We start from the raw sequence: 24,506 nt of genomic DNA, 5'->3' as shown, positions 1-24,506 counted from the left end.
CACATGCTTACTATTATACTTGGTGTAGAATTTATACACCAGCTATTCCAGCCAAGCTAACAACACATCAGCAACTTTACAGAGAAGCAGAACACCTACTGAGGAAAATAAACCAGCCTTCTCCATCAAGGACTGTCGTTCTGCTTCCCCAAGGAAAGAGAAATGACGCTGAAGCCACATACAGCAGGTGGCAATCTTGCTGCTTAGCCATAGCTGTGGTAAAGCCTTCAAATAAAGGACAGCTTAGCACTTAGACAGAGATGAATTAGGCTTCTTCACAATCACCGGAGTATATCCCTAAGCAATTCTCCTCTGTGTTATTTCATTAATTTATTTCATATCCTTGTGGGTCAAAAGAGTACTTACATTAGATAATGCAACAGCGTGCAGACTCTTCTCACGCAGCTCAGTTCTGCTGTTCTACTGCGTGGGAACACCCACTTGTCAGAGAACAGCAAATACAGGTGAGTTAGAGCATGAAGAAGCAAAGGGGATTCTCTCCTGAAGAGAGAAATAAACTTACTTTATGTAAGAGAAATACAGCAACACTTTTTCTATTCTTTTTAAATAAACACTCTTAGAATCTCACCTGAAATATGATACTGATTAACATACCCATCTAATGAAGGAGAAAGACTTCAATCATTCTGCCCCTAAATTCACATCTAAGAGCTCACTGCGTATTTCTGCATTATTTTTTTAGCTTATGGAAAAACCCACAAATTGAGGACCTTGACAAAAATCTAGTTTGCCAGAGAAGGCTATGCAAATACCAAAATAATAATAATAATAAAAAAAAAAAAATCACAGAGGACACCAGTGTATTTTATAGATTCTCCTCTAGTGCCATCTTGCTACCAAACGATTCCCCTTGTGGTAAAAACCATAGTTAGGAAAGGACTGTGTGCAAAGGAACTTGTGACAGCTGTCCTCCAACTTGTATTTGTATAAGAATGGTAAATTTCTAGTAACAAATACAATTATCTCTTAAAAACCACGTATTTGTTATTGAGGAAATTGATGTTTTTCCAAAAATAAACATGTGTAAAAACCTGTTATCATTTTTCCTTCTATTACTAACTCTAGGTACCATTAACACATAAAGGTAACAAGGCAATAAAACCATTATTTCATAAGAAATTTATAGTATTTTTGCTCACAGCTGTTGATTTATATAAGCAGACTTTATACTGCTAGGCAATGTGATTAATATAGCAGAAAAGAAGGTAAAAAGTAGGTCAGTGATACAGCACAATGGTTCTTCAACTCAACTCGCCTCCCTGCCTCCAACGTGAAGCATAACATTCATTCTTCATATTTTGGAGCACTAAATGACATTGTAACTAGATGCCGAAGACAAGAATTATTAGACATTATGCACCCTTGATCTTTACACAAAATTCCCATGACATCTATAGAAATTCCACAGCTGCACAAAACAGAATAAGGTCCATGGCAAACACAGCTTTCAGGGTTTGCTCGTCAATAAATACCACAAGCATAAGAGAGACAGCAAATGTTAACATTTTATTTGTTTTGAACATATAAAGGTTATAACTCTCTGAAACAATTTTTTTAGAGCCATCTTGTGGGGAAAATAAGCAATTTAAAACAATACATGTACTCTAATTGGTTTTCTACCAAAAAGATCAGTGTTCAGTATGACATATTCTAGTACTCTTTTAAAAAAATAAATGTCTCAGTCACACTGTAAACTTTATACAACATTGTCTAAACCACTTTAACATGAAGCAGGTGCCTTTACGAACAATCATGTGTTAAAAGATTGGTTCTAAATAGAAAAAAATATATATCATGAAGTTAAAGATGCTGTTCTTCTGAAGAATGCTTTTAGGCCAGGTTCCATTCAAACTCCACTCATCTGCAGCCCACAGAAAAGGCGCAAAAACCTAGAGAAGCTGAGGTTTCTTTCAGAGCTCGCTTGGCCTAATGAGTAAATCAAATGGAATTATTCAACCTAACTAAAATGGGGTAAAAAAACCCAAACCAAATAAATCTAAATATAGTAGTAGATTCAGCATTCAAAGCTGAAAAGCTTTTGTTCTTTAACATCCTTAGCTTTGCCAATTTACGTAGTTTCAGTAATCTTCTGCTAGTTCTGAAGAACTTTACAACAGTTGTTTATAAAGAACATATTAAATGACAGTTTCCTGTTTGTGTACACGTCAGTGAAGTACACGGTTGGGCAGTCAATTTCAGAATAATCAAAAGTCATAATGCAGGCTTCAGCTACCTAGAGCAACCAAACATCAGCTGCTGCTTGATCTATGTGTCTTGTCTATGAAGCAAAGCGCTTAAATTTCATCCTAGAGAACAAAAGCGCACAGGTAATCCATATATCTATTGGTTTTAACTTACGCCCTATTAAAATACTTCATTTACATAGAACATTAAAGCGTATCGCATCACATTTACCCAATATGTAATTATCTTCTATTAATACAAAAGTAAAACAGAATGTCACAGAACACTTTTACAAAGTGCACAATCAAGAGGTGTCACAGAAATATGCACTTTTTGGAGCTGTTACAATCCATGTATAGTATAGACTAGCAGGCACCTCTGTTAATTTCTGATTTTTAAATAAATACGGAAATTTGACAACAAAAGGGTCCTACTGTACCCAAAGCCTCTGACAGCTGTAACTAAACAGAACATACTGGCACCCAGATGTATAACCAGACAATTTTGCTAAGGCAAGCACAAGTATGTCAATTTTTAATTTTACACTTCTACCAAGCTTTGAGTGAAAGAAGGTGTACATGTGCGCTTACAGCTTTCCTTCCTCCTTAAAGATGACAACGAGATCCACTTCCTCCACATCCTCTTTAAACTTTGGAAAGGAGCCCTGACTCAGGGGCACTCGCTTTAATAAGATTTTGGATTTCTTTGAATTTCGGGTGTTCTTTATCAGCTACCAACTGCAGCAATATAGCTTCGCTAGTAGTAACTATAATTCCGGTACGAGCAAGACGCTGAAAGAGAAAAGAGCAGACAGACAATAATGTAAGATACACACAAATGTGAATGAGTACACATTTTTTACAAAAGACGGATGGTATTTTTAAAAACATTTCCTATTAATATAAGTATTGCCAATTCCATTCCAGCATTTTTTAGCAGTGCCATTTATAAAGCTAGGATGGAAAGTGACTGTTTTTAGAGTTCACTAAGGAAAAAGGCTGCCCTGGATTATAAATAAGGGTTCCTACTTTGACTTGATTCTTTCCTCATTTTAGGGGGATTTTCAGATTTAATAAGCAGACTTAATATGTAGAAGACACGCCCTCTTCTAGTAGCAACACTTTTCCCTTGCGTGGTCCCAAGGATAGCTTTTCTTCCCTCTCATGCAGATTTGAAAGGCCCGGGAAAAAAGAAAATAGCGAGGTCCATCCAAGCTAAAGGCGTTAAGCAAGAAATTTAATTGTCACAATTTCTCTTTCAGGGTTTGTTACGTACAAGTACTTAGGTCTTTGGACTACATAGCGTGCTAGTACTAATAATCGCAGGAGACAGAACAAAAAGCTCTTCTACAGACCTGATAAATCGTACCAGCACAACAGCAGCTCCTTTTAACCAACAGCTCATTACAGCCTCAGTAACTCCAGAGTTACTTCTCAGAGGCTAGAGAATGAAAAACATTGCTGCATAGAATGCAAAACTGAAAGAGGCCTGCTAGATCTTGTAAGTGCACAACTAAACACAGCAATGCTTCATGTAGCCCAAGCCACAGGACTTACTGCAAAGTTTTTGGACTTTTAAGACTGTGGTTGCTGCCTACGTAGCAAAGTTACCTTTACTTAAAAGGCTGACCACTTCCTGCCCCCACTCCCAACAACTGTACAGATGCTTTGGCAGCAAAACTCTTCATGGATCCAGCTTTCCCTCTGTCATCCTCTACTCAGCTGCATGTGCCACCAAATCTAATGGGGTCCTGAATGAGCCAAGGGAGGGCAAGAGGCAGAAAATACAGATGCATATGCCTCCAGACAGGTTTCAGTTGTAATTACTAAAGCAAAGAGAAGGTTGAAACTTTTTAGGGCAGACATAGATCACTGCTCTTTAGTTGTTCAATTACAAAGCAATTGCTGAGGGAAAGTTATTAATCTTAAGGGAACAGTAAAGTATATGTAACTACAGTCTATACAATGATAAACTAACTAGGCTAGATTTATGCAGGTTGATGCTTCCTGCTTGCAATAATGGCAGCAAGCCTTGCGGTATTCTTAAATTGAAACAAAGCAGATAGCTTCCCCAGCTCTCCTGCTCTGTACAACAACATATTTGTTTAAACCACATACAAAAGAAAAAAAACGGGAAAATCAAAATGAAATATTATGGCAATGCTTTCAGTATGTACTTCTCCAGGAATACAATTTTTTTTTGCTTGTAACTAGTACGGATGAGAGAAAAAACAGACTGTTAAAAGAACCTTGCCTTCTGAGAAATATTGATTGAAAAAAGACAACACCTTCTCTTTAGAAGCAAAACATACCATAACACGTCAAAGAGGCTGGCATTGGCTTATACTTAGTCCTAGAATTAGAGTATAATTTATATAGCATTGAGATTAGTAGGAATGAAGCATGTGCTGGATGCTTTTCCAAGGAAAGTGAAAGTTTTCTTAGAACATAAGTCTTTCAGACAAAGGAAAGCAGCAAGCGTGTGTTACATCCACACTACAGGTACAAGTAGAACAGAAAAGAAAAACAGCAGGAACAGACTAAGCTGGCTCAATCCACGACCAAGCAGTGACACAAGGCATCTTCATCAGATAGGGCAGAGATAAAGAACAGCCACAGCCTTGGCCAGTTGCGTTGAATTATTTAATCAGTGGAAATTTTAAGGGTTTTTTTGGTTTCTGGGGTGGGTTGTTTTTTGGGTTTTTTTTGTTTGCAAGCTTTTGCTTGCTGTGATTTTTAAGCACACAGCAGAAGTGGAGACAATAACTCTTTTGGGTCATCCAAGCACACGTGAAAGCTTTGGCTGTCAATTGATTCAAACTGCACTTCCTAAGTACACCTGTTCAGATATTTGCATGTTTGTCACCAGTGCCATCAAAACACATGCTATGTGAGTGGATATGTGGAGAACTGAAAGGATGGGTGGGACCAGATGGGATTTATTTGAGATTGCTGAGGAAGGTAGTTGTTATCACTGCAAGGTCACTCTGTATCATCCTTGAAAGGTCACTGTGAACAGAAGAGGGCTGCATCACTAGGAAAAAGTAAATGTTACACCCATCTTCCCAGAAAGGTATGGAGAAGGATCAAGGGAACTCGGATCAATGAACCTCAGCTCACCACATGCAGCCACAGAGGAGGAGGAGGAGTTACTGCCATATAACTGGCTGGGTCATCACAGCAAGCCAGCAAATGTTCCCCTAATCATATTTTAATGATGAATACTTAAAAGGACCACAGCAAAAGATTTCCTTTGTGCTTGATGAGAAAACATTGCCAAGACATGCTAAAAAGTTACCTAAAACTGACCTATTTGCCTGGATTACAGCTTTTGCAAACAACCACGCTTTTAAGATGATCGATACTTTTTTGACTAGGAAGAAAAGCACTCGCTGCTTTAACCCGTTACACTGAAACAACTTCTATGCATGCAGACATAGAATAAGTGACAATCAAATGTACAGAGATGTACACAATAAGGCAAACAGATTTCAGTTTTTCTATATTTGTTTTGTGTATTACTGTTGCTGTACCATGTTGACTTGGGAAGCCCATGATTTCAGTCATTCCTGCACTCTGTGTGCGTCACTGTGCTTTACGTGACAGATGACATTAAGCTTTCACTTAATCAAAGTCATGGGTTTCATCAAACGCTATATGCTGGTGATTTCCCTTTAGCCTTTAATTCTCTTTTTCATGAGAAACAGAAGAAATTAGAAGTCTTCTCCAAATCTATGAAAAATGTATAAAATGCTGTAGTTATTAGTTCCAATTTCCAAATAATTGTTAGCACATGAAGCAAAAAAATCACAATACTTAATATATATATCATTTTTTTATTTCCAAGTTATGCCTGTAAACAAGTTAGAGTACACTACAAAAAATTGCATGAATTTGCTACCACATAGTTGTACATGCTTTTAAATTGTGTTACATTTATCTCCATTTTCTCAACATTTAGTTAGACTAACCTCCTAGAAGGGGGGTGGGGGAAATCTCTACTATAATCACAGAGTCTTGAGATTAAGCTTTAATTCGAAAGGATAAGGAAGAGCAGAGGGAGGGACAGAGATACAAGAAGGAGCCTTGAACGGGATCACTTACTATTATATTCCATTGCATTTCAAGGAATTTCAACAGCAGCACAAATACTGCTTGGAACAACAAAATCAAAGGTTCTGTAGCACTTTTGCTCTGCTGTACAGATAACACTCCATACGAAAATATCCTGAAATGCTAATGGTTATACAGAGTAATCTAGACTGCACAAAAAAAATCACTTTTAAAATTCAAGTGTCCCAAACGGGGTTCCACGTATTCAACCATAATTTAGGGAGGAAAAATAGGGCAGTAATCCTTCTCCATCCTGGAAACTATTCTGAAAATCAGAGCGTTCACCTCTTCTCAAGTCTATGTTTGTCCACTGCTTACTGTCCTTAGAAATTCCTTGTCAGCTTACAATAAGCAGGGAAATTAACATAGAGACCCAAGGTAGACAAAGCCTTCACTAAGAAACTTACCTCGAGAGCAAACATTCTGTCCATCATACTTCTTGATGAGGTGGCATCAGCTACAATATGAACTTCCAGACCTCTGCCAATTAATTCCAATGCTGTTTGCTGGATGCAGACATGAGTCTACAGGGAAGAAATCAAAGGCAAAAAACCCACCATCAAACCATTATTATAAAACATGAGTAGCACAATGCCAAATTAGACTGCATAATTAATTAGGGTTCAAACATGTATTTTTCTACCCTGACATTACTAGGGAACTCAATGTGGGTTTTAAATGCCAACGAAGCTTGAGACAAGAGCCTGCAGTTTAGACATATCTCATTTCAAATTTTATTATGAGATAATATGAAAGACAAGTAACGCAAGAATAATTTAACCTGTAGAGGGTATCTGAGCTCTAAGCAGTATAAATTGACTTTTTTTTTTTAAATTACAGAAAGCAATGCTTAATACTATTGCAGGCAACAGACATTACCATAAAACAGAACAAGAATGGTAAGGCACATACTTCTACTCCAAACAGGACAACGCTGCGGACTCCAGGGATTTCTGCTAATGCTGCTTCGACTTCTGGCAACACCATTGAAAATTTTGTTTTGGGAAGCACAAGTTTAGCTCCTGTTAAATCAATTTCTTGCACAGTGTTGCCAAGACCTTTGGGATACTGTTCAGTTACAATAACTGGAATTCCTAAGAGCCGTGCACCTTGGAGCTGCAAGGGGGCAGGGAGGAAATCGTACAAGAAAAGAAATTGTTAAAGAATGATAATAGTAAAGACTTTGTTATTACATGAAACTAAATAACCAGTAAACTGGCTGTATATAAAATAATAATTTATGTGTGTGAGCAAAACTTGCTACAAGAAAAAAAGCAAAAACCATACCAGTCGTTGGCCCACACTGATGATATCCCCGAAGTACTTGATGGCAGGCCGGAATCGCTCTTGCATATCACAACAGAAAAACACAGTGCTTGAGGGTGTCAGGTTGCCCAAAGTAGTCATCTGAAAAAAAAAAAAAAAAAAAAAGATAATGTTTTCCATGGCAGTGAAGACCCTTTCAGAAAAGCAGCAGAGTAAGAAAGATTCTGCAACACCTCTGCCAGGTAACAGATTTGTGTTCATTTAAGTCAAAATAGGATACAAGTTTTTCAAGCCTGATTTCGGTATGTTTCTAAATTCAAATGAACAGCTGATCCTAAGCGTTATAGCACAGTCATCAATAGGTAACCAAGATTTATTAGGTGGGAGACACAAGTAAATGTACATAGAAACTTCTGAACCCTGAAGGGGAGTGGAAGAGCATACTGCCTAAAGTACTGTTAAAAAAAAAAAAGAAGTAACAAGAAGTACCAACAGCAAAATTACATTCCTCAAATTCTTTTTTAAATCTACAGCTCTTGGTAGTGACATAAAATCAGGATAAATTAAAGTTTAAAAAAATTCAGACTTCCACTGGTTTTCAATATTGTATGTACACATATTTTCAACAGTTTCATTGTGTAGTCAGTTTGTTTCATCCATGACATCTTTTAGCACAAGTCTGATGAAAGTCCAAAGGCTAGAACAAAAGCAGAGAAGCTTGTCAGTATTATGACCAGAAACTGAACTGAATACATTTTAATGATAGAAAAAATCTCCCAGTTTCCCTCCTACAGGCTACAGAGTAGGGCAGAAGAGGGGGGGGGAGCGTGTGTGTAAGAAAAAAGAAATCAAAGATTGCATTTTCTCACTCTTTGAAAGAGTGCTTTGTATTTGTATAAAAGTACTTGCACTACCTGGGGAAGCAAAGGAGAAGGCTTCAGCTTGAGGCTACAGGGAAAGAAAGAAGCAGCTACATACTATCATTTAGTTGTAAGGCAATTGAAGGGAAATTGCATCTGTTCAGGAGCTTTTCAGCAGACTGATCAATCAAATTGAATAAACTGCCTCTGGGAAGTAGACATTAATTGTATACACTTCATTTTTTGCAAATTGAGGTTGTGATGTTTTAAACTAAAACAAAGTTATAAAACCTGTAAAATAGTACATTTTGGAAGAGCAGGGATATATTTTGTTTACGGCACAAGGTTTTGGTAGTGCGAGGAGGCTGCACGGGTCACACTTTCGCGAGAAGATGCCAGAAGCAGCCCCATGTCAGACAGTCAGTACCAGCTGGCTCCAAGACGAATCCGCTGCTGACCAAAGCCCCAGCAATGGTGGTGGTGTCTACTGTGATAACGTATTTAAGATAACATATTTAAGAAAGGGTAACCACCGTGCAACAGCAGCTGGGAGAGAGGAGTGAGAACATGTGAGAGAAACAACTCTGCAGACACCAAGCTGAGTAAGAAGGAGAGGGAGGAGGTGCTAGAAGCACCAGAGCAGAGATTCCCCTGCACCCATGGTGAAGACCATGGTGAGGCAGGCTGTCCCCCTGCAACCCATCAATATCCACAGTGGAGCAGATGTCCACCTGCAGCCTGTGGAGGACCCCACACTGGAGCAGGTGGGTGCCTGAAGGAGGCTGTGATCCCATAAGAAGCCCACGCTGGAGCAGGTATTCTGGCAGTACTTGTGACCCCACAAGGACCCACGCTAGAGCAATCCACTCCTGAACGACTGTACCCCATGGAAAGGAATCATGCTGGAGCAGTTTCTGAAGGACTGCAGCTTGTGGGAAGGACCCACATTGAAGAAGTTCATGAATGACTGTCTCCTGTGTGTGGGACCCCACGCTGGAGCAGAGAAAGAGTGCGAGGAGGAAAGAGTGGCAGAGACGAAGTGTTATGAACTGACCACAATCCCCATTCTCTGTCCCCTTGCACCACTTGCGGGAAGGAGGTAGAGAAGTTGGAAGTGATGCTGTTCACGAGCTTTTTGTCGTATTTTCTCTCCTAGTCCCGTCGAGGCGGGGAGTGATGGAGCAGCTTGGTGGGCACCTGGTGGCCAGCCAAGGTCAACTCGCCACATGGGAATCAGGAATCTTTAAATATCAGTCCCAAATCTTTCATTGATTCATCACGTTCCCTGAGTAAAACACTTTTGATCTCCAAGGCTGAAAAACCTACAGTAATGACCACGCTCAACCACACAGAATGGCCTGTTCAAACTGCTGTGAAAATTACTTGTGCATTATAACTGTAAATGCTAAATTCCCACACCTCTGAGATTCAGTACACCACTTGTGCCAAATAACTGCAGTTCCTCCAGTCCTCATGGGCAAAGTGGCAATACTATTAGTAAAAGCAGTTACAAAAGCAAATGCAGTAACAACCGTAAAGCAGATGCTCTAACACAGGACCCACTGATGCCACAGGAACAGCATCACAACAGACATCAGGGAAATCTTTTTCACTAGGAAGGTACAGCTGCACTGAAACAAGTTACCACGCGTGGTAGGATCTCCATCCTTAGAGATTTTCAGCATTCAGCAAAGACACTGCTGATTTGATCGAGAATTGGCTTTGCATAAAGTTAGGAAAGGCAGTCCCTTGATATCTCTCCCATACGAGTATCTTTCCCATACGACACTTCTGCAATTCTACACCATGTAGCAAATGAGGTCTGGGACCAAGAATGCTTGAAAATAAAATTAAATATTGAATAACTGCCTTGTTCTTGAACACTATCCATCTACGTGCTTCAACAATGCAGAAGCCAGCTGGTGGGAAGAACTTATGTACAATTCAACACCACAGTGAGCACCTACTGTGATCCATTCTGACTCTGGCACTTACTACCATCAGAGCAGTCAATCATGAAGTTTAACTTTCCTACCGCCCAGCAGCAAAAATAGAGTAATTGGAATAGACAATATTTGTAAGTGTGCCTCCTACTCAGAAAAGGTGTCATTTTGTCTTGGCATTTATATGACAAGCAAAGACCATTATTTTCTTCTATAAATCATTCCACTGCTTTTTTTTTGTTTTTGTTTTGTTAAGATCATTTTGAACTACTGCAAACCATCATTGATTGTAGAGTGATCTACGTGGAGTTAAGTCTACTGCCTTGGCATACACCTTCCTATGCCAAGGCAGTGTATGGCACAACCATCCTTAGCACAGAAAACAAGAATGAATAGCCTAGGAAGGTCTTCAAGAAGCTGCCTATTCTGCCTCTACACAAGGATCAACCAAACACAAATACTCATCACAGATATGTATCTGGTCCGACCCATCAACAATACACAATTTACAGAGCTCTTACACAATTCATGACACAGCTCTGTTATCTTTACCTTGCACTGTCTTCTCACCCATAGTTGCTTTGTTGCCATTTAAGAGCATTATTTCCAGTTCTGTTCATGGTGGATTTGAAATGCAAGAACATTACCACCTTCCTTGACACGCGTAACCATGCACGAATGCCTATTACCATACCTCAAGACTCAGATCTGGTTTCCCCTTAGTCATTCCCCTCCCCTCCCTTATTCTAAAACATATCTAATACTTTCAATCTTTCCTCCTACAACTCAAATCATTTTCGTTGCCCTCCCTGGGGTGCTTTTCAAATTGCATTCAACAGCGAGGCACCCAGTAGTACTATAACAGTAGTATTTCTCTGCCCATAATAATTGTCAGCACTAGTAGAGCCTCAGAGAACATCGGTCAATTCACAGCCCTCGCAGGCTGTGTTCAATTTGTACTTTCCACTACTCTATTTGCTCTTTCCATAATTTATGATACTTAAAATGCTGAGGTGCATTTTAACCTCAAAATCATCCCTTGAACTCACCCTCATCTTTTATTTGCATAGCTGATTATTTTTACCTTAGCGTAGGAATTATTTCTGCTTTTGTTGCTTCCAATTTGAACTGCATCTTATTTCACCTTGCTTCTCCACCCTGTCACGAAAAGGCTGAATTTTGTGCTCTCAGATGCTTGCAGCTCCTCCCAGCTTGGCACCTTCTACCAAAACAGTATTTGCCCTACGTTTCGCCAATGACATGGGTGACGGAATATTTATAAACAGTGGATTTGGAACAGATCTTACAAAGTACAATTGAATATTATTTCAATTTGACAGCGAAGCACAGAAGAAAACTGACTGCCTTTCCAGCCAGGGAACACCCTCATTACAGACTTCCACTGAATCCATAATCCCATGCGTTTATGATAAACATCACAGGGAGCTGGAGCAAAAGCCTTATATATGCTTTCCTCTATTATCAATATGACTCAATTTATGCCTTCAGTTTGACACCAGTGGTGCTCTAAAATAAAGTTTGGTCAAGTATGTATTTGCTGAATAAAAGCTTTTACAAAATCTAACACAAATAATTCCTATATTGATTTTCATATTTATTTCTGATTCATTTGCAGTCTGATTCGAACCACGCAACACATGGCAGAACAAGAAGAAACCAGAAGAAATAGATGGCAAGACCAAAAAATCAACACTTGCCAGTGTTACTTGTAATAGCAGATGTAGGGAGGACCAAGCACAGCAGAAAGCAGTTTGAAATTAAGTTTCATAAATAGCAGCTAATGCAGTCCATAAATAAATTCACAGAAGTATCTGCTACGTACAAAGGAAAGTTTCTGTTTACTGGTTCATCAATATGCCATGTAAATCCTACCACTCACTCTCAAAGCCGTCCTCCCCTTCCTCAGCCACTGCTCCAGCACCGCACCCCACCGGTGAGCTGGGGTTGGGGAAAAACTACACCCAGACATCAAACCCTGGGCCTGTTTGCTTTCGCTCCGAGGAGAAGCATGTTGGACAAGGATGGTGAGACACTGCAGCCACACGGTACCTGTCTGAATCCACGCTGAACGTAACGTCTACCCAGCCAAGATATCATTAAACAAATTAAAAGGAAAAAAAAAACCCAACCAACCAGCCCCAAATCACCTGAAGTTACCCCCCCCAGTAGATAAGCTCTTCCATTTGTTTAGCTTCACCTCTCTCAGTTAGGACTTTCTTCCCTCCAGCTGGAAGTTATCCACAGCACCATCAGAATAGGTACCTTGGATGGACACGTAACCTGATGCAGCTCATCTACCCAGCTAGAGAAGTCATCTCTAGGACCTCGTCCAGACCAGGATTTAAAGGTATGCTGTCACGAGTTACATACGGCTTTAAATCCTACTCTAGAAAAGGCCTAGGTGGGAAAGGACAGGTGTTTTTTCACATCTGTTTCATCTCTGCTGATTATTATTAATCATACAAAATGTGACTGTAATGAAGTACTGTAATTACAGAAGCAGCTTTACAAAAATATTCTTATATACTGGCTCTTTATCTGTACTTTCCCTGTTCAAACTTCAGGGAACCATTACATGTACAAAATGCAACTTTCTCCCAGTATTGTAATGAACAAGAAAATGGAAGCAGAGAAATAATCCCATGTGACATCAGTAGTCACCTCATAAATCTCTTGCCAAGGTTACCCACTAAAAGGGCAGAGCAGAGGACCTTGCAGCCTTGGTATTTCAAGGATGGCAAAAAAAAGACAACAACGAAAACAAGCTGGCTATCATATTTTTTTCTCCTTTATTTCTAGAAGGAAATCTGTAAGATTCAGTTTTACTTTGCTGCTTATCTTTTAAAGGAAAAAAAAAAGAAGAATTCAGTTTAATGTATTTCAAGGGAAAAATAGGTTACAAGTGCTTCAACTTAAGAACATAAATATTTATTTTATGCTAAGCCAAACTGCAGTCTTTTATATGCAATGCAGTATTTAAAAAGGACAGATTTAGTTAGATAAGCACATGATGTTCATATAATTAAGACAATACAAAATTCTTCATCAAAATCCAAAATGATCAAAATGCTTGCTGCAGAGTAAAGACACACAAACAAGGAGTCTGGATTTGAAGAAACCTCTCTCAATATTTTCAGTCCTTTGTTGTCCTTCTTTAAGGTTCTAAGTGATGGTTTTTTTAAATTTATTTATTTAGAAACGTATTTAATTGTAGCACTAATGTGTCAGAATTTATAATTACACCTTTTGAGAAAAAAACAAAAAAACAACTCCCCTCACCTGCCTCTCATCCTGCAATTTATGCTTCGGCTTTTCCCAGTTTCCAGAAAATGGACTTAGGCTCCGGAGTTAATATTACCTCTATTTCCAAAGCATCTGAACGTAGCAATATTCAGTATGTGTAAGATGAGTGAAAATCTGTGTATAAATAGTTCTATTTTATTTACCTTACCTTTCAGCAACAATTAAGTACCATTCTGCAATCAGCTTTCTGCAAGAAATATACGCCTGAGACCTCAATGTGTCTTTTCAAAAAACACCCTGAAGTAGAGTAATAATTTTACCCTTTTAGCTCCAGCATCTTAAGGTTACAAGTTTGTAAATACAGAGTACAAGTACTGCTGAAGAGAAGTCACCTTGAAGTTATGACAGCAACTGTGAAATAGCCTCTCTCGGGCATATATTCGAATGCCGCCTGATCTCCTCTATTACACGGCTGTAATAAGCATAGCTGTCTTGGCTTCTGATATTTCCGAAGTGTTTTTCCTTACTGCTTCTCTCCTCCAAAGTCAACTACAACAGTTACAGCAAAACACAACAGTTTTAGTTTTAGCAGCACTATTTAACTGCATTTAGAGCTAGAGGAGGTTAAAGTGTTCCTGCATTTCCCTGCCACGAATGTAAATATTATTCTGTTAAAACTTTTTAAAGCACTTAAAATCCATGGAAAGTAGATGGCTCCTTTCTGCTAGTACTCAGTCCCTTGAGTTGCAAGCATATGCCCTCGTCACCAGTTGGGAGAGCCCAAATGGAAAGTCCCACCAAGTCTGTGGCTGAGGAGCTTCAAGAGCAGCAGCCAGACCATTAGGGTTTACTGCGTCCCACCAGCCCGACTAACACTGGGGTGGCCACTAAAAGTTCAGTGGCGGTTTTGTGCCAGGACGTCTAAACCAAACAAATCCATGTATATAAGTATTAAAAGGCACAAATATGACTGGAGAGCAAATGTCCCTGTACAGATCGAGCCTTGAATTCTGCTGCGTGGAGCGGCTTTCCGAGGGCAGAAGCATATGTTGATTTCTCCATGAGGTTGCTGCCCCCCTCAACTGCATGCACAGGAAATTGGAAGATCCCAGTAAAACACCATTTGGTGCTGACGCTTCTCGAGCTACTGCAACAAAAGGCATCCTTCCATGACAGGTCTGCACCGGAATCAAACCAGGGGGATATTGTTCCAGAGTCCAGGGCGCTACTGCCCTAGGAGTTAAAATGCCATCCATAACTAAAAGCATACATATATTTTTATAAAGCACGCACATAAAAATACCCAAATTATTGTCTAGGAATATGGATGCTAGTGTCTGTCAATCTTAATATTAAACCAAACATATCTTTCCAAATACGCAAGTCTAATCACATCAGTGACCAAAGGCTGTCCCTCTTGCAAGACACGTTCAAAATGGTATTATTTTAACTGACTGTATGCCACATGTAGAGTTGACAAACTTATGTCATGTGTAACAATAGATAAAACATTGGGGGGACAGGAAAAAGGGCACACAACAGTGGATGAATCAACACACGGAAAGAAAGTATAATTTTCCCATCTGTATACCCTAAAGGTCTTAAAAAGCGCAGCTGTGACTGCATCAGACCAAATGTTCCCCAAACAAGTGATCTCTGAGCACCTGCCGGTGGCTTAAGGCAAGCTGACTGATATCATTGTGATGTCTCCAGCTCATTCTCAGCTGCTGAAGCACATCAAGGAGGCAACTAAAATAATACACAAGTGCCATCCTTTTCGTATCAACAGTTGCGATTGTCACAGAATTGCCAACAGTATCGGTGAAAGCAGCTAATCAATTAGGCAATTAATGCATTAAATACTGGTTCATCCTGAATCCCTGCAGTCAGTTAAAGCTGCATAGTGCATCTGCGCCCAGGGAATGACGTATCCTTCCATGTCTCAACACTGACCTTTTACACTGAGAGACACGTCCTGCTACAAATGCTCAGTCTGCATTTACAGTGTCAGTGCAGAAGCCATCTGCAAGAGAGTCTTTTCAGAGCAGCAATCTGCATACACAAATAAGAAACAAAACTCTGACCTGCACCACTGTACCATGCAGAGACTACACAAATTACGTTTTTAAAATGACACCCATACCAACTCTTTTTGCAAGCTGGACAGGCTGTCCTTTCCAGTTTCTCTGGCTGTGCCACCATCCATTCTGTTTCCAACAGACAAAGCCGAAAGGTTTTAAATCAAAGCCGAAAGGTATTAAACCAAATACGATGAGTGACAAATGACAAAATGAATAAGAAAATAACAAAATCAGTTACTAAACTAGTTTGGTCTTCTTAACCACTCCTTCCGTACATAGGGTTAAGGAAAGGACAAAGACTTCAAAGGTATCTTGATGTACAGTCTAAGTTAAAGAGGCCACCTTGAGAGTTTATGGGTTCAAGACACTACGATTAAGCTGAGTTTACAAACAGTGTGAATTAGGCTGTTTCGGGAAACATAAAGAGAAGATGAGCACTATTATGAGTAACGTTGGCTCAACAAACTAAAACTTCTTAATTATAAATTAAGGAGAATGTACTGAATTAAGGCAATAGCTATGTATTTTATTTTCTTTCTTTCTCTTTTTTTTAAAAAAGTTGATTTCCTTGATGCTGGAGAAAGGAAAAAGCAATTTTGCTCCGAGTGCAACTACTACAGCACAACTGGCACAAATCTCCAGTGTGCATAAAGATATCTTAGTATGAAACACACGTACTGTATCTGTCTGGCAGTCTGGTTCCCTGGTTTATGGCCACAAAACTAGTGGGTTACAAATGTGTAAACTGGACGGCAAACCCGCTTTGGCAGGGAGGTTGGACTGGATGATCTACAAAGGTCCCTTCTGACCCCTACCACTCCGTAGAAGAGCTTTTTGGGGCAAGAAGAGACACAGAAATCCTAGGGACCTACGAGCCGTGAGACCGAGCTCTGGACGAACCCTCTTTACCGGCACCCTTCGAGCTTCAACCGAGCAGCGTTACCCCCGGGCAGGGCCGGGAAGCACCAGCCGCCCGCTTTAAAGCTGGAGTATTGATTCTTTCCGCCACAGGTCTATTTCCCCATTCCGGGAGCCAAGCAAGTTCCGACCCACCGCAGGCAAAGCCCGGCGACCAAACGCCTGCGATGCGGAGCGCACCTCCTTCCGCAAAACAAAAGTTTCCAGCGAGAAATAAAGCCGAGGCGGGTTTGCGGGGCTGTGCCCGCGGCTCCCGCCCGCTCCGGGCCCCCCCGGCCGCCGCTTCTCCCCGGAAGGGTGCGGGGGCAGCCGCAGCCGGCGGCGGTACGGTGCTGCCCCCTCCTCCGCCCCGCACGCACACACACCTGTGGCGGCCGGCGCTGCCCCGCCGCCGGGTCTCACCTGTATCTGCAGCGGCACCAGGCGCAGTTTGCAGCGCTCGCTGACCAGGAAGCCCTTGGGCAGGTCGATGTATTGGCTCCACTCCTCGGCGAAGAGCTGCACCACGAACTTGCGGTGCATGTCTATCTGGTCTCCGTAGAGGCTGAGGAACTTCTGGATGAGCAGCTCGTAGCCGGCGCCGTGGGGCACGCTGGAGGGCCGTGCGAAGACGGAGAAGCAGAAGAGGACGGGCACCGAGCCGCCGCCCGCCGGCGGGCAGCCCCCGCCGCCCGGAGCCGCCGCCTCCGCCGCCGCCATCTTCAGGGGCAGCCGCGCCGAGCCCAGCCAGCTCGCTGCGGGCCGCACCGCCGCTCCTCCTCCCGCCGCCTCCTCCCCTCGGCCGGGCGGGCGGCGCCGGCGGCCCCCAATCCCGGCTGCGGCTGCTCCCGCTCCTCCTCCTCGCCATGGGGCCCGGCCCTGCCTCGCGAACCCTCGGGGGTGGGCGCGCCGCTGGGGCGCCTCCGCTGGGCGGGCACCGGCTCTCCCGCCGCCGCCGCTCCTCCTGGGAGGGCGGGTGCCTCCCCCTCGTGCGGGCGGCGGGAGGAGCCGCCTCTCACCCAAACGTCTGCCCTCTCCCGGGCCGACGGGGAGAGCCCGCGTCCGCTGGAGAGGGCCGGGAGGCAAAGGGCACCTCCGGCGGGCGGCGGTGGGCAGCTCGTCCCTCGCAGTTGCCGGGGGCCGGGGCCCGGCAGCCGCGGCGCCCCATCGGGCGGGGAGCGGCGCGCCGAGGCGGGAAGGCGGCCGCGACGGTGCGGCTGGCCGGGGGCGGGCTGGAGGGGGGCTACCGGGCGCCGGCCCGGTCCGCGGCGGGAACGGGCGCCCCGCGGAAGCGGGGGAGGAACCTGTTGATGGAGCTGGGAGGTGCCCGGTTTCTTTCAAGCCCGATCCAGCCCGGCCTTAGATCTAGGTGGGGAAAGGGCTGTTTGCTCTGCCGGTACCAAAACCGGTTGTTGAGTTTCACAGGAGACTTTCTTCAGAAAGTCGAGGTGCCTGAGCTGCTGCAGCGCCGGCGCTCGGAACCTGCGGTTGCATCCACAGGTGGGGAAAAGTGAGCAGGGTATGAGGTACCCCCACATTTACCTCAGCACAAGAAGGACATAGACCTTTTGGAGCAGGTCCAGCGGAGGGCCAGAACGGATGATCAGAGGGCTGGAGCACCTCTCCTATGAGGACAGGCTGAGAGAATTGGGGTTGTTCAGCCTGGAGAAGAGAAGGCTCTGGGGAGACCTTATAGCGGCCTTCCAGTGCTTAAAGGGGACCTACAGGAAAGATGGGGAGGGACTCCTTATGAGGGAGTGTAGCAATAGGATGAGGGGTAATGGTTTTAAACTGGGAGAGGGTAGATTTAGATTAGCTATCAGGAAGAAATTCTTTACAGTGAGGGTGGTGAGGCACTGGAACAGGTTGCCCAGGGAGGTTGTGGATGCCCCATCCCTGGAAGTGTTCAAGGCCAGGCTGGATGGGGCTTTGAGCAGCCTGGTCTAGTGGGAGGTGTCCCTGCCCATGGCAGGGAGTTGGAGCTAGTTGATCTCTAAGGTCCCTTCCAACCTAAACCATTCTATGATTTTATCCTTCCCAGCTTCATGTTCTCCACAAAATTTCCAGATTCATTAACTTTATTTTTTTTCCTTTGCCAGGAGGCAGCTGGGAAATGTTGCCCTGATTTTTCCCATAATTGCCAGATACTCTGTTGCAATTCAGTGTGCTTGGGGGAAAGGATCTGAGTAGTGTGTTAACACTTGTAGAAAGAAAATACTTTCTGACAAAACCCAGTGGGTGTTTTCACGCGCTATCCAATGCAGTGGCACCATTACCAAGGTTAATGCACGTCTGCCTGGCTAAATACCGACAAGCTGAAGCTCAGAGTTGTTCTTGTGCTTTACTGATGTCAGAAACTTGGCGCTGTTACGTTAAATGACTATGTTATATTTTCAGTAGATTTTTTTTTCAGAAAACACATTGCTGATATGAGTTGATTTAAAAATGGCAAACGTAAGGACCCTTTCACAATTATATATTTGCACACTTATATACTCACTAGGCAGTGAAGCAGACTATTTTATACACTACTCAAGAAGCAAATGTGCAATGGCTTCTGTGCATTACAGGGAAAACATGCAAATTTTACTGTGTCTAGGCAGAAATTACACAAAGTAAGTTTTTAAAAGGATTCAGTTGCAAGTCAAATATACATTGATTCTGCCTTCTTTTACTGCCAGTGAGTTCGGTGGGTTCATACAGAGTTTGCACCTTCTTTCCGAAGGAGGGAATGTTAATCTGATTGTATTCAGCGTAACTGATATCTCTGTGATTAAAAATATTTTTAAAGAGTGAAAATGAAAGATACCTCGTCCATCTGTGTTCTGTTTAAACATTTGGTCCTGTACTGTGTGTGACAATATTTATCTGGGAAAAAAAGCAATTTTCACCTCTAGATATACATATATAAGAGCCTTCAGTGAAGCATATACAACTCCATTCTACCTGCCAGCTATAAAAATAGCCAGCAGCCAGGGGTCAGGGCTTTTTTTAAATTATTTGTCCATGCTTACTGTTCTGCTGATTTAATTTATGAATACAGCTGGTCATTAAGGCTGTTACAGTGGAGGCATACAGGGTGAACAGTTTTATGGCCCAGTTATTAGCTGCCTTGAATCAGTTCCAGTTTTGTAAAAGAAAAGGTGACAAATTGAATACTCAGCGAATTCTGTTTATTTTCTGTGACTTAAATTGGTTTCCAGTTCCTAATTTGTACTTTATTTAATTAAGTGCAGTCCTAAAATTCAATATATTTTTAAAACATAGCATGGGTAGTGGTTTTGTTGATTAATGGTGTCTTAAATGGGCTTCCTTTTTCCATTATAGCAAGATAGGGCTATCTGTATTAACAAAATATGCCATAGCAAGTTCCTACCTTTCTACAATTGCTGTCTACAATGAATAAATTTGAATACAAATTACTCAGTTATTATGCAGAATACATAACTGATGTTTTGGTAAGTTGGCCATATTCAAGCTTATTTAAATAACAGAAATTTTTTTTGCCAACAGGGTTAGTTTTTTGCCATGGCAAGGAAACAGTACTCAGATTCATCCAAAATCTGGACCAGGAGGGGCTCCTCTACCACAGCTGACCATGGACCCCCCTCTATCTCGGGTCAAGGAACAAGCAGGGGGACGAACGAAGATGTGGAGAGTGGGGTCTGCTTCTCCCTCCCTTCCTCCCTCCCTCCCTGTCCAAGGCCTTGCAGGAAGAGGAGCACAACCACGAGATCCCTGCTCACGTATGAAGGTAAAGGCTAATAGCTGCTTTCTTTACCATGCAATCCATCTGTCCTTACCAAGTGACACCTAGCCTTGGCCTTTATCTGCATCTTAACTCCATCCATATCACACTGTACTGCCTTGGATGCTTTTGCATTTTGAATTCTCTCTCTTCCCCCAGCAACTCCACAATCAGTCCTTTCACATGTAGTTTAATTTTTCTTCTGAAAGCACTTAAGTCTTTTTGAGTAGCTGCCTGTGCTTGGATGGTACTGTCTCATAGAGGAAGACAGTTCTGATGGAAGCAGATCTCAGGCTCTGAATTTTTCCTCTCCCAACTGAGATACAAAGTCGGGAAGGGACACTTTGCAAGTATCACCAACCGGATATGTTAGATTCACTGACCTTTCATGTGTCTTTTAATCATACAGCTCCTGTGGCAGCGGCAGATGAGGCTGCTTTTAACTAAGTTGCAGAGGTATGGCATCATCACAAATACAAGGCTCTAGCCCACCTAGAAAATCCAGCATAACATTTTTTGCTTCACAGAAAGAAAAGAGGGTATGATGCACTACACAGGGAAAATATCCATTGATCGACATTACGTCGGCCTGAAACAAAGATTTACTTATTACCCAGTTTGAACAGCAGAAGCGCGTAAGAACCCTTGTAATGCATCTCTTCAGCACTTCACATTGCAAGTAATGTGTGATCAGTCCTCATACACAGCAAAGAAAAATGTAACTTCTACTAGAAAGTCAGTGTTACTAATCTCCAACCATGTTTTTTTTAAGGTGCTGCCAATCTCACACTTGCTCAGTATCTGCCAAAGTCATAAAAAGGGTATATAATCACAGTGAATATGCCTCTTGGGTGGTACACACAACACCACACTATAAAGAAATTTGTCGAAAACTACTGAAGTATCGAAGATTTTAGGTGAAGGCTAAATTTCCTTAGCCCAGTTCTGGAAAATTTCTGTCCATATCTAGTGTTCCTACTAACAAGTCCATTCTGCTCAGACACGAGGCTCTGCCTGCCACATGGGCCTTCCTTTCCTGCAGGAGAACTGAAGAAGGTCATCTGATCTGTAGCCTCTGGAAAGCATTTTTTTGTTTGTTTGTTTGTTTTCAGCAGTTAAGGAGCACTTGACCATCAAGAGCTAGGATGGATAAGGTGAGAGAGATGGAAGCTCATGCTATGTCCACTTTAAAAAAAGAGGTATGCCTTAGGTTTCAGATTGAAGGTTGGAATTCAGGGCATTAAAATGTAAGCTTCTTAGTATGTAAAGATAAAAGAATTTACATTTTTATAAGACAAAACCAATTCAGTATTCTAACTTTTGGACAAGGGCTTTTTAGTTTCTCAGTTTAATGTTTCAGAAGTTTATTTTCTGCCTGATTCATTTTACTTGTTTATTTCAGTCTGCCTGAAAGCCTATTATATGGTTGTCATCTGTAGAATGAAACACGATGTGGTACTGAATCTACTAAAATTATATACTCCCCAAAGTACTCCATTGAAAATTACAGTAAAATCATATCTAGAGTAAGCCCTAGAGAAAAATATTTACTGCTCTGGTGATGCCCTCTATATCAGTAAGAAAAATGTGAATGGTGAGGCATGTCCTGCAGTTAACAGTTTTGTGCTTTGAAAGTCCAAATTGAGCAGGCAACTTAAAAATTGGAGAGAGCAGACAGATTTCTTATAGTTCAAAATCCTCTTTGGCATAGCAACTATCTGAAATTTATACATCTGCAATAGGAAGTCAAGGAAAAGGGAACAGCCATACTACTACACTTCATAAACTGCATAAATACACTGCCTTTCTCTGCAGTTTCATTGATTTTCTATTATTTCAGTTACTCAGTTCCCCTGTGATATTTCAGAATTATTTTCATCTCATGTCCAAATTACTGTTTTTATTCCCTATGAGGGCATGTCACAGATTACATTGTTAAAGCAATAGCGTTGCCACAAAAACCTTTGTTAGATCTTGCATTTTTTCTGCAAACCTGTATTAAGCTACCTTGTTGTAGCAATGTAACCACGTTATCATGCAGCTTGGCACAGATCGCTTGGTTTTGCAGTCCTGGCTTTGCAGTCCCAGCTCCAGTCTCTGTTGACTTTAGTATATCTGGCTAGATCTGCATTGTGTTTTAAAGCTACCCTTGACACTGGGCTTACAGCCAGGTTTGCTTGCTATCCATGCTACATACCTGAGATAGTGTCCCTCGCGCTGGCTCTGTGGTAATTCTGCTGATACTGTGTGTGGGGGGAAGGACTTTTCAGGTGCGTACTTTGCACTTCAGAGTCGTGCCAACTGCAGTGTGGACTTGCCTCCGCACCCCATACTTGGCACAGCCACTTCCATTTATCTCATCTGCGGGAACATTGTATTGACATCACACAAAACCCTTTTTAAGAGAAGTCTATGTTTCTGCTGCAGTTACCTGTAGTGGTAATCTGTGTATGGAGCAGTGGAGTCTTTGGGCATTCTGGGTGTCAAACTGATCCTGAGATCACACAACCCAAGTGTTGCCCGAATGGGAGCTAATCAGCTTGCGACTGTGTTGGTGCTGCATGTTCGAGTGACAGACAGGTTTTTGCAGTAGTATGGATGGAAATAGGTGTGATTGGCAAAGAGCTCCTGGAATTTCCTGGAAGAATAAAGCACTCTTCACCTGGTCAGTTTTGCTTCCTTGCAAGGTTTGGAAATGGGTTAATACTGACAATGTTTTTGGCTTTACTTCTAATATCATCTGCCCATGTTGCCCCTTTTATCAAGAATTATCAGACTACTTTATTTCTTTATTTTTAAGATTGCCCACTACATAATGATACCTCAAAGTAAAAAGCATACTATTGGGACAAATCTCTGCCACCATCTGATTTTGAAGATTAATAGGTATTTTAAAGATCCGCTGCTAATAATCAATTCAATACCATGTCACTTAGGCTGTATTTTGCTACCCTAAATTCCTTTCATGTACAACAGCAGTTGGAACAGGATAGTAAAAGGTGACAACAGTAACCATATTGATAAAATACATAAATATAAAAGATAAAGAAATATAAAGAGCTTACTCACTGAATAATCTTATTATTTTTTTCTCTGTGATATGTGAAAATAAAATATTTTAGATCTTTTTTCAGATATGGTAGTCCTCACTTTTCTACCAATATGAATAATTACATCCTTCTTCATTACTGGCATTAAATGTGGCATGGTAATTCTGTTAATGCACATTCTTAATGATCTGATTATCTTTTACCTTCATCTGATTCACAAAGTACAACAGACAAAGCTGTCAACGTTTAGCAATTATTTCTTCAAGATTAAGCCCTGTCTTTTCAGGGCACAGCATTACTTGGAATTACACCAGCTGTTGGTCCAAAATGTCAGTTAAGTTTTGTTTTGAGACAGGCTTACTCCCAAAATTTTTTTTAGATTGTTAATGTAAATGTACAAACATATGCTTTGCCAGTCAGACAGAATCTCACCAAATGGGAGAGGGCTTTTTTAATCTCCTGGCTTCAAGCTGGTTAATGACAGTGGTAGATATGTTAAATTGTACCTGGTAGAATCCATTTTGTTGACTGAAGGTTCATGAACCTGAACATTTATAGCATTTCCTTTGTGAAATAATTGATCTGCATCTCTGGCGGTTACTCTTCCATCATCTTTATATACACTAGGTTTTGTGGGATATTTAATGTTTCTACTTAATTTTTCCTTTGAATCAATAATTTTTGGTCGTATGGGACACCAGTTGCCATAGTGAAGATAGTTTTGAGTGTTGTCTGTACTGTGCCTTTTGCTTGACCCACAGTTTATGTTTACGTCTTTAATGACATGCACATTTTTGGATCAAGTAAGCGTTAGTCACAAGCTACTTTTGAAAGAATTCTCTATGCAAGTCCTTCTTTGGATTGTGTAGTTTCTCTCCAGTTCAGCATAACTCTTCTAGTTCCTGTAATCTTGTTATATATTCAGAAGTCACTTAATTTCTTTCTTTATTTTGTTTATAAGGCAGAAATATTTTATAAAAAGTTGCGTTTGGGGGATCTGTAGAGTTTCCACAATCTCAAGTCTTTCGCACTCGTAAGAGTTTGTACACTACCCAGCAGGCAGCATCTTCTCCTGTAGCC

The 24,506-nt window shown here is 41.6% G+C and overlaps 1 protein-coding gene across 1 annotated transcript; it reads right to left on the bottom strand.

Annotated features, from left to right (window-relative positions):
• Positions 1-1,501: 1,501 nt before the first annotated feature.
• ISOC1 (isochorismatase domain containing 1) lies at positions 1,502-17,507 on the bottom strand. The gene is made up of 5 exons (XM_074570501.1): positions 17,052-17,507; positions 7,605-7,724; positions 7,230-7,433; positions 6,725-6,841; positions 1,502-2,996 (listed from the first exon to the last, which is right to left on the bottom strand). The coding sequence occupies exons 1-5, from the start codon at positions 17,346-17,348 to the stop codon at positions 2,850-2,852; spliced, it is 885 nt and encodes a 294-aa protein (XP_074426602.1). The 5' UTR covers positions 17,349-17,507; the 3' UTR covers positions 1,502-2,849.
• Positions 17,508-24,506: the final 6,999 nt, after the last annotated feature.

This window comes from Larus michahellis, chromosome Z (assembly GCF_964199755.1).
Source record: "Larus michahellis chromosome Z, bLarMic1.1, whole genome shotgun sequence".
In the NCBI taxonomy this organism is placed as follows: Eukaryota; Metazoa; Chordata; class Aves; order Charadriiformes; family Laridae; genus Larus; species Larus michahellis.
The sequence above is the reverse complement of the archived record's forward strand: the minus strand, read 5'-3'. Positions and strand labels throughout refer to the sequence as shown.

Bases quoted from the DNA above. Each gene is read 5' to 3' on its own strand.
- ISOC1 (XM_074570501.1), bottom strand. From the start codon at position 17,348: ATGGCGGCGGCGGAGGCGGCGGCTCCGGGCGGCGGGGGCTGCCCGCCG. The intron at 7,434-7,604 runs GTATGGTTTTTG...GCCCCCTTGCAG, and splicing joins TCAGTGTGGGCCAACGACTG to CTCCAAGGTGCACGGCTCTT. The intron at 6,842-7,229 runs GTATGTGCCTTA...TCTTCCCTGTAG, and splicing joins TTGTCCTGTTTGGAGTAGAA to ACTCATGTCTGCATCCAGCA.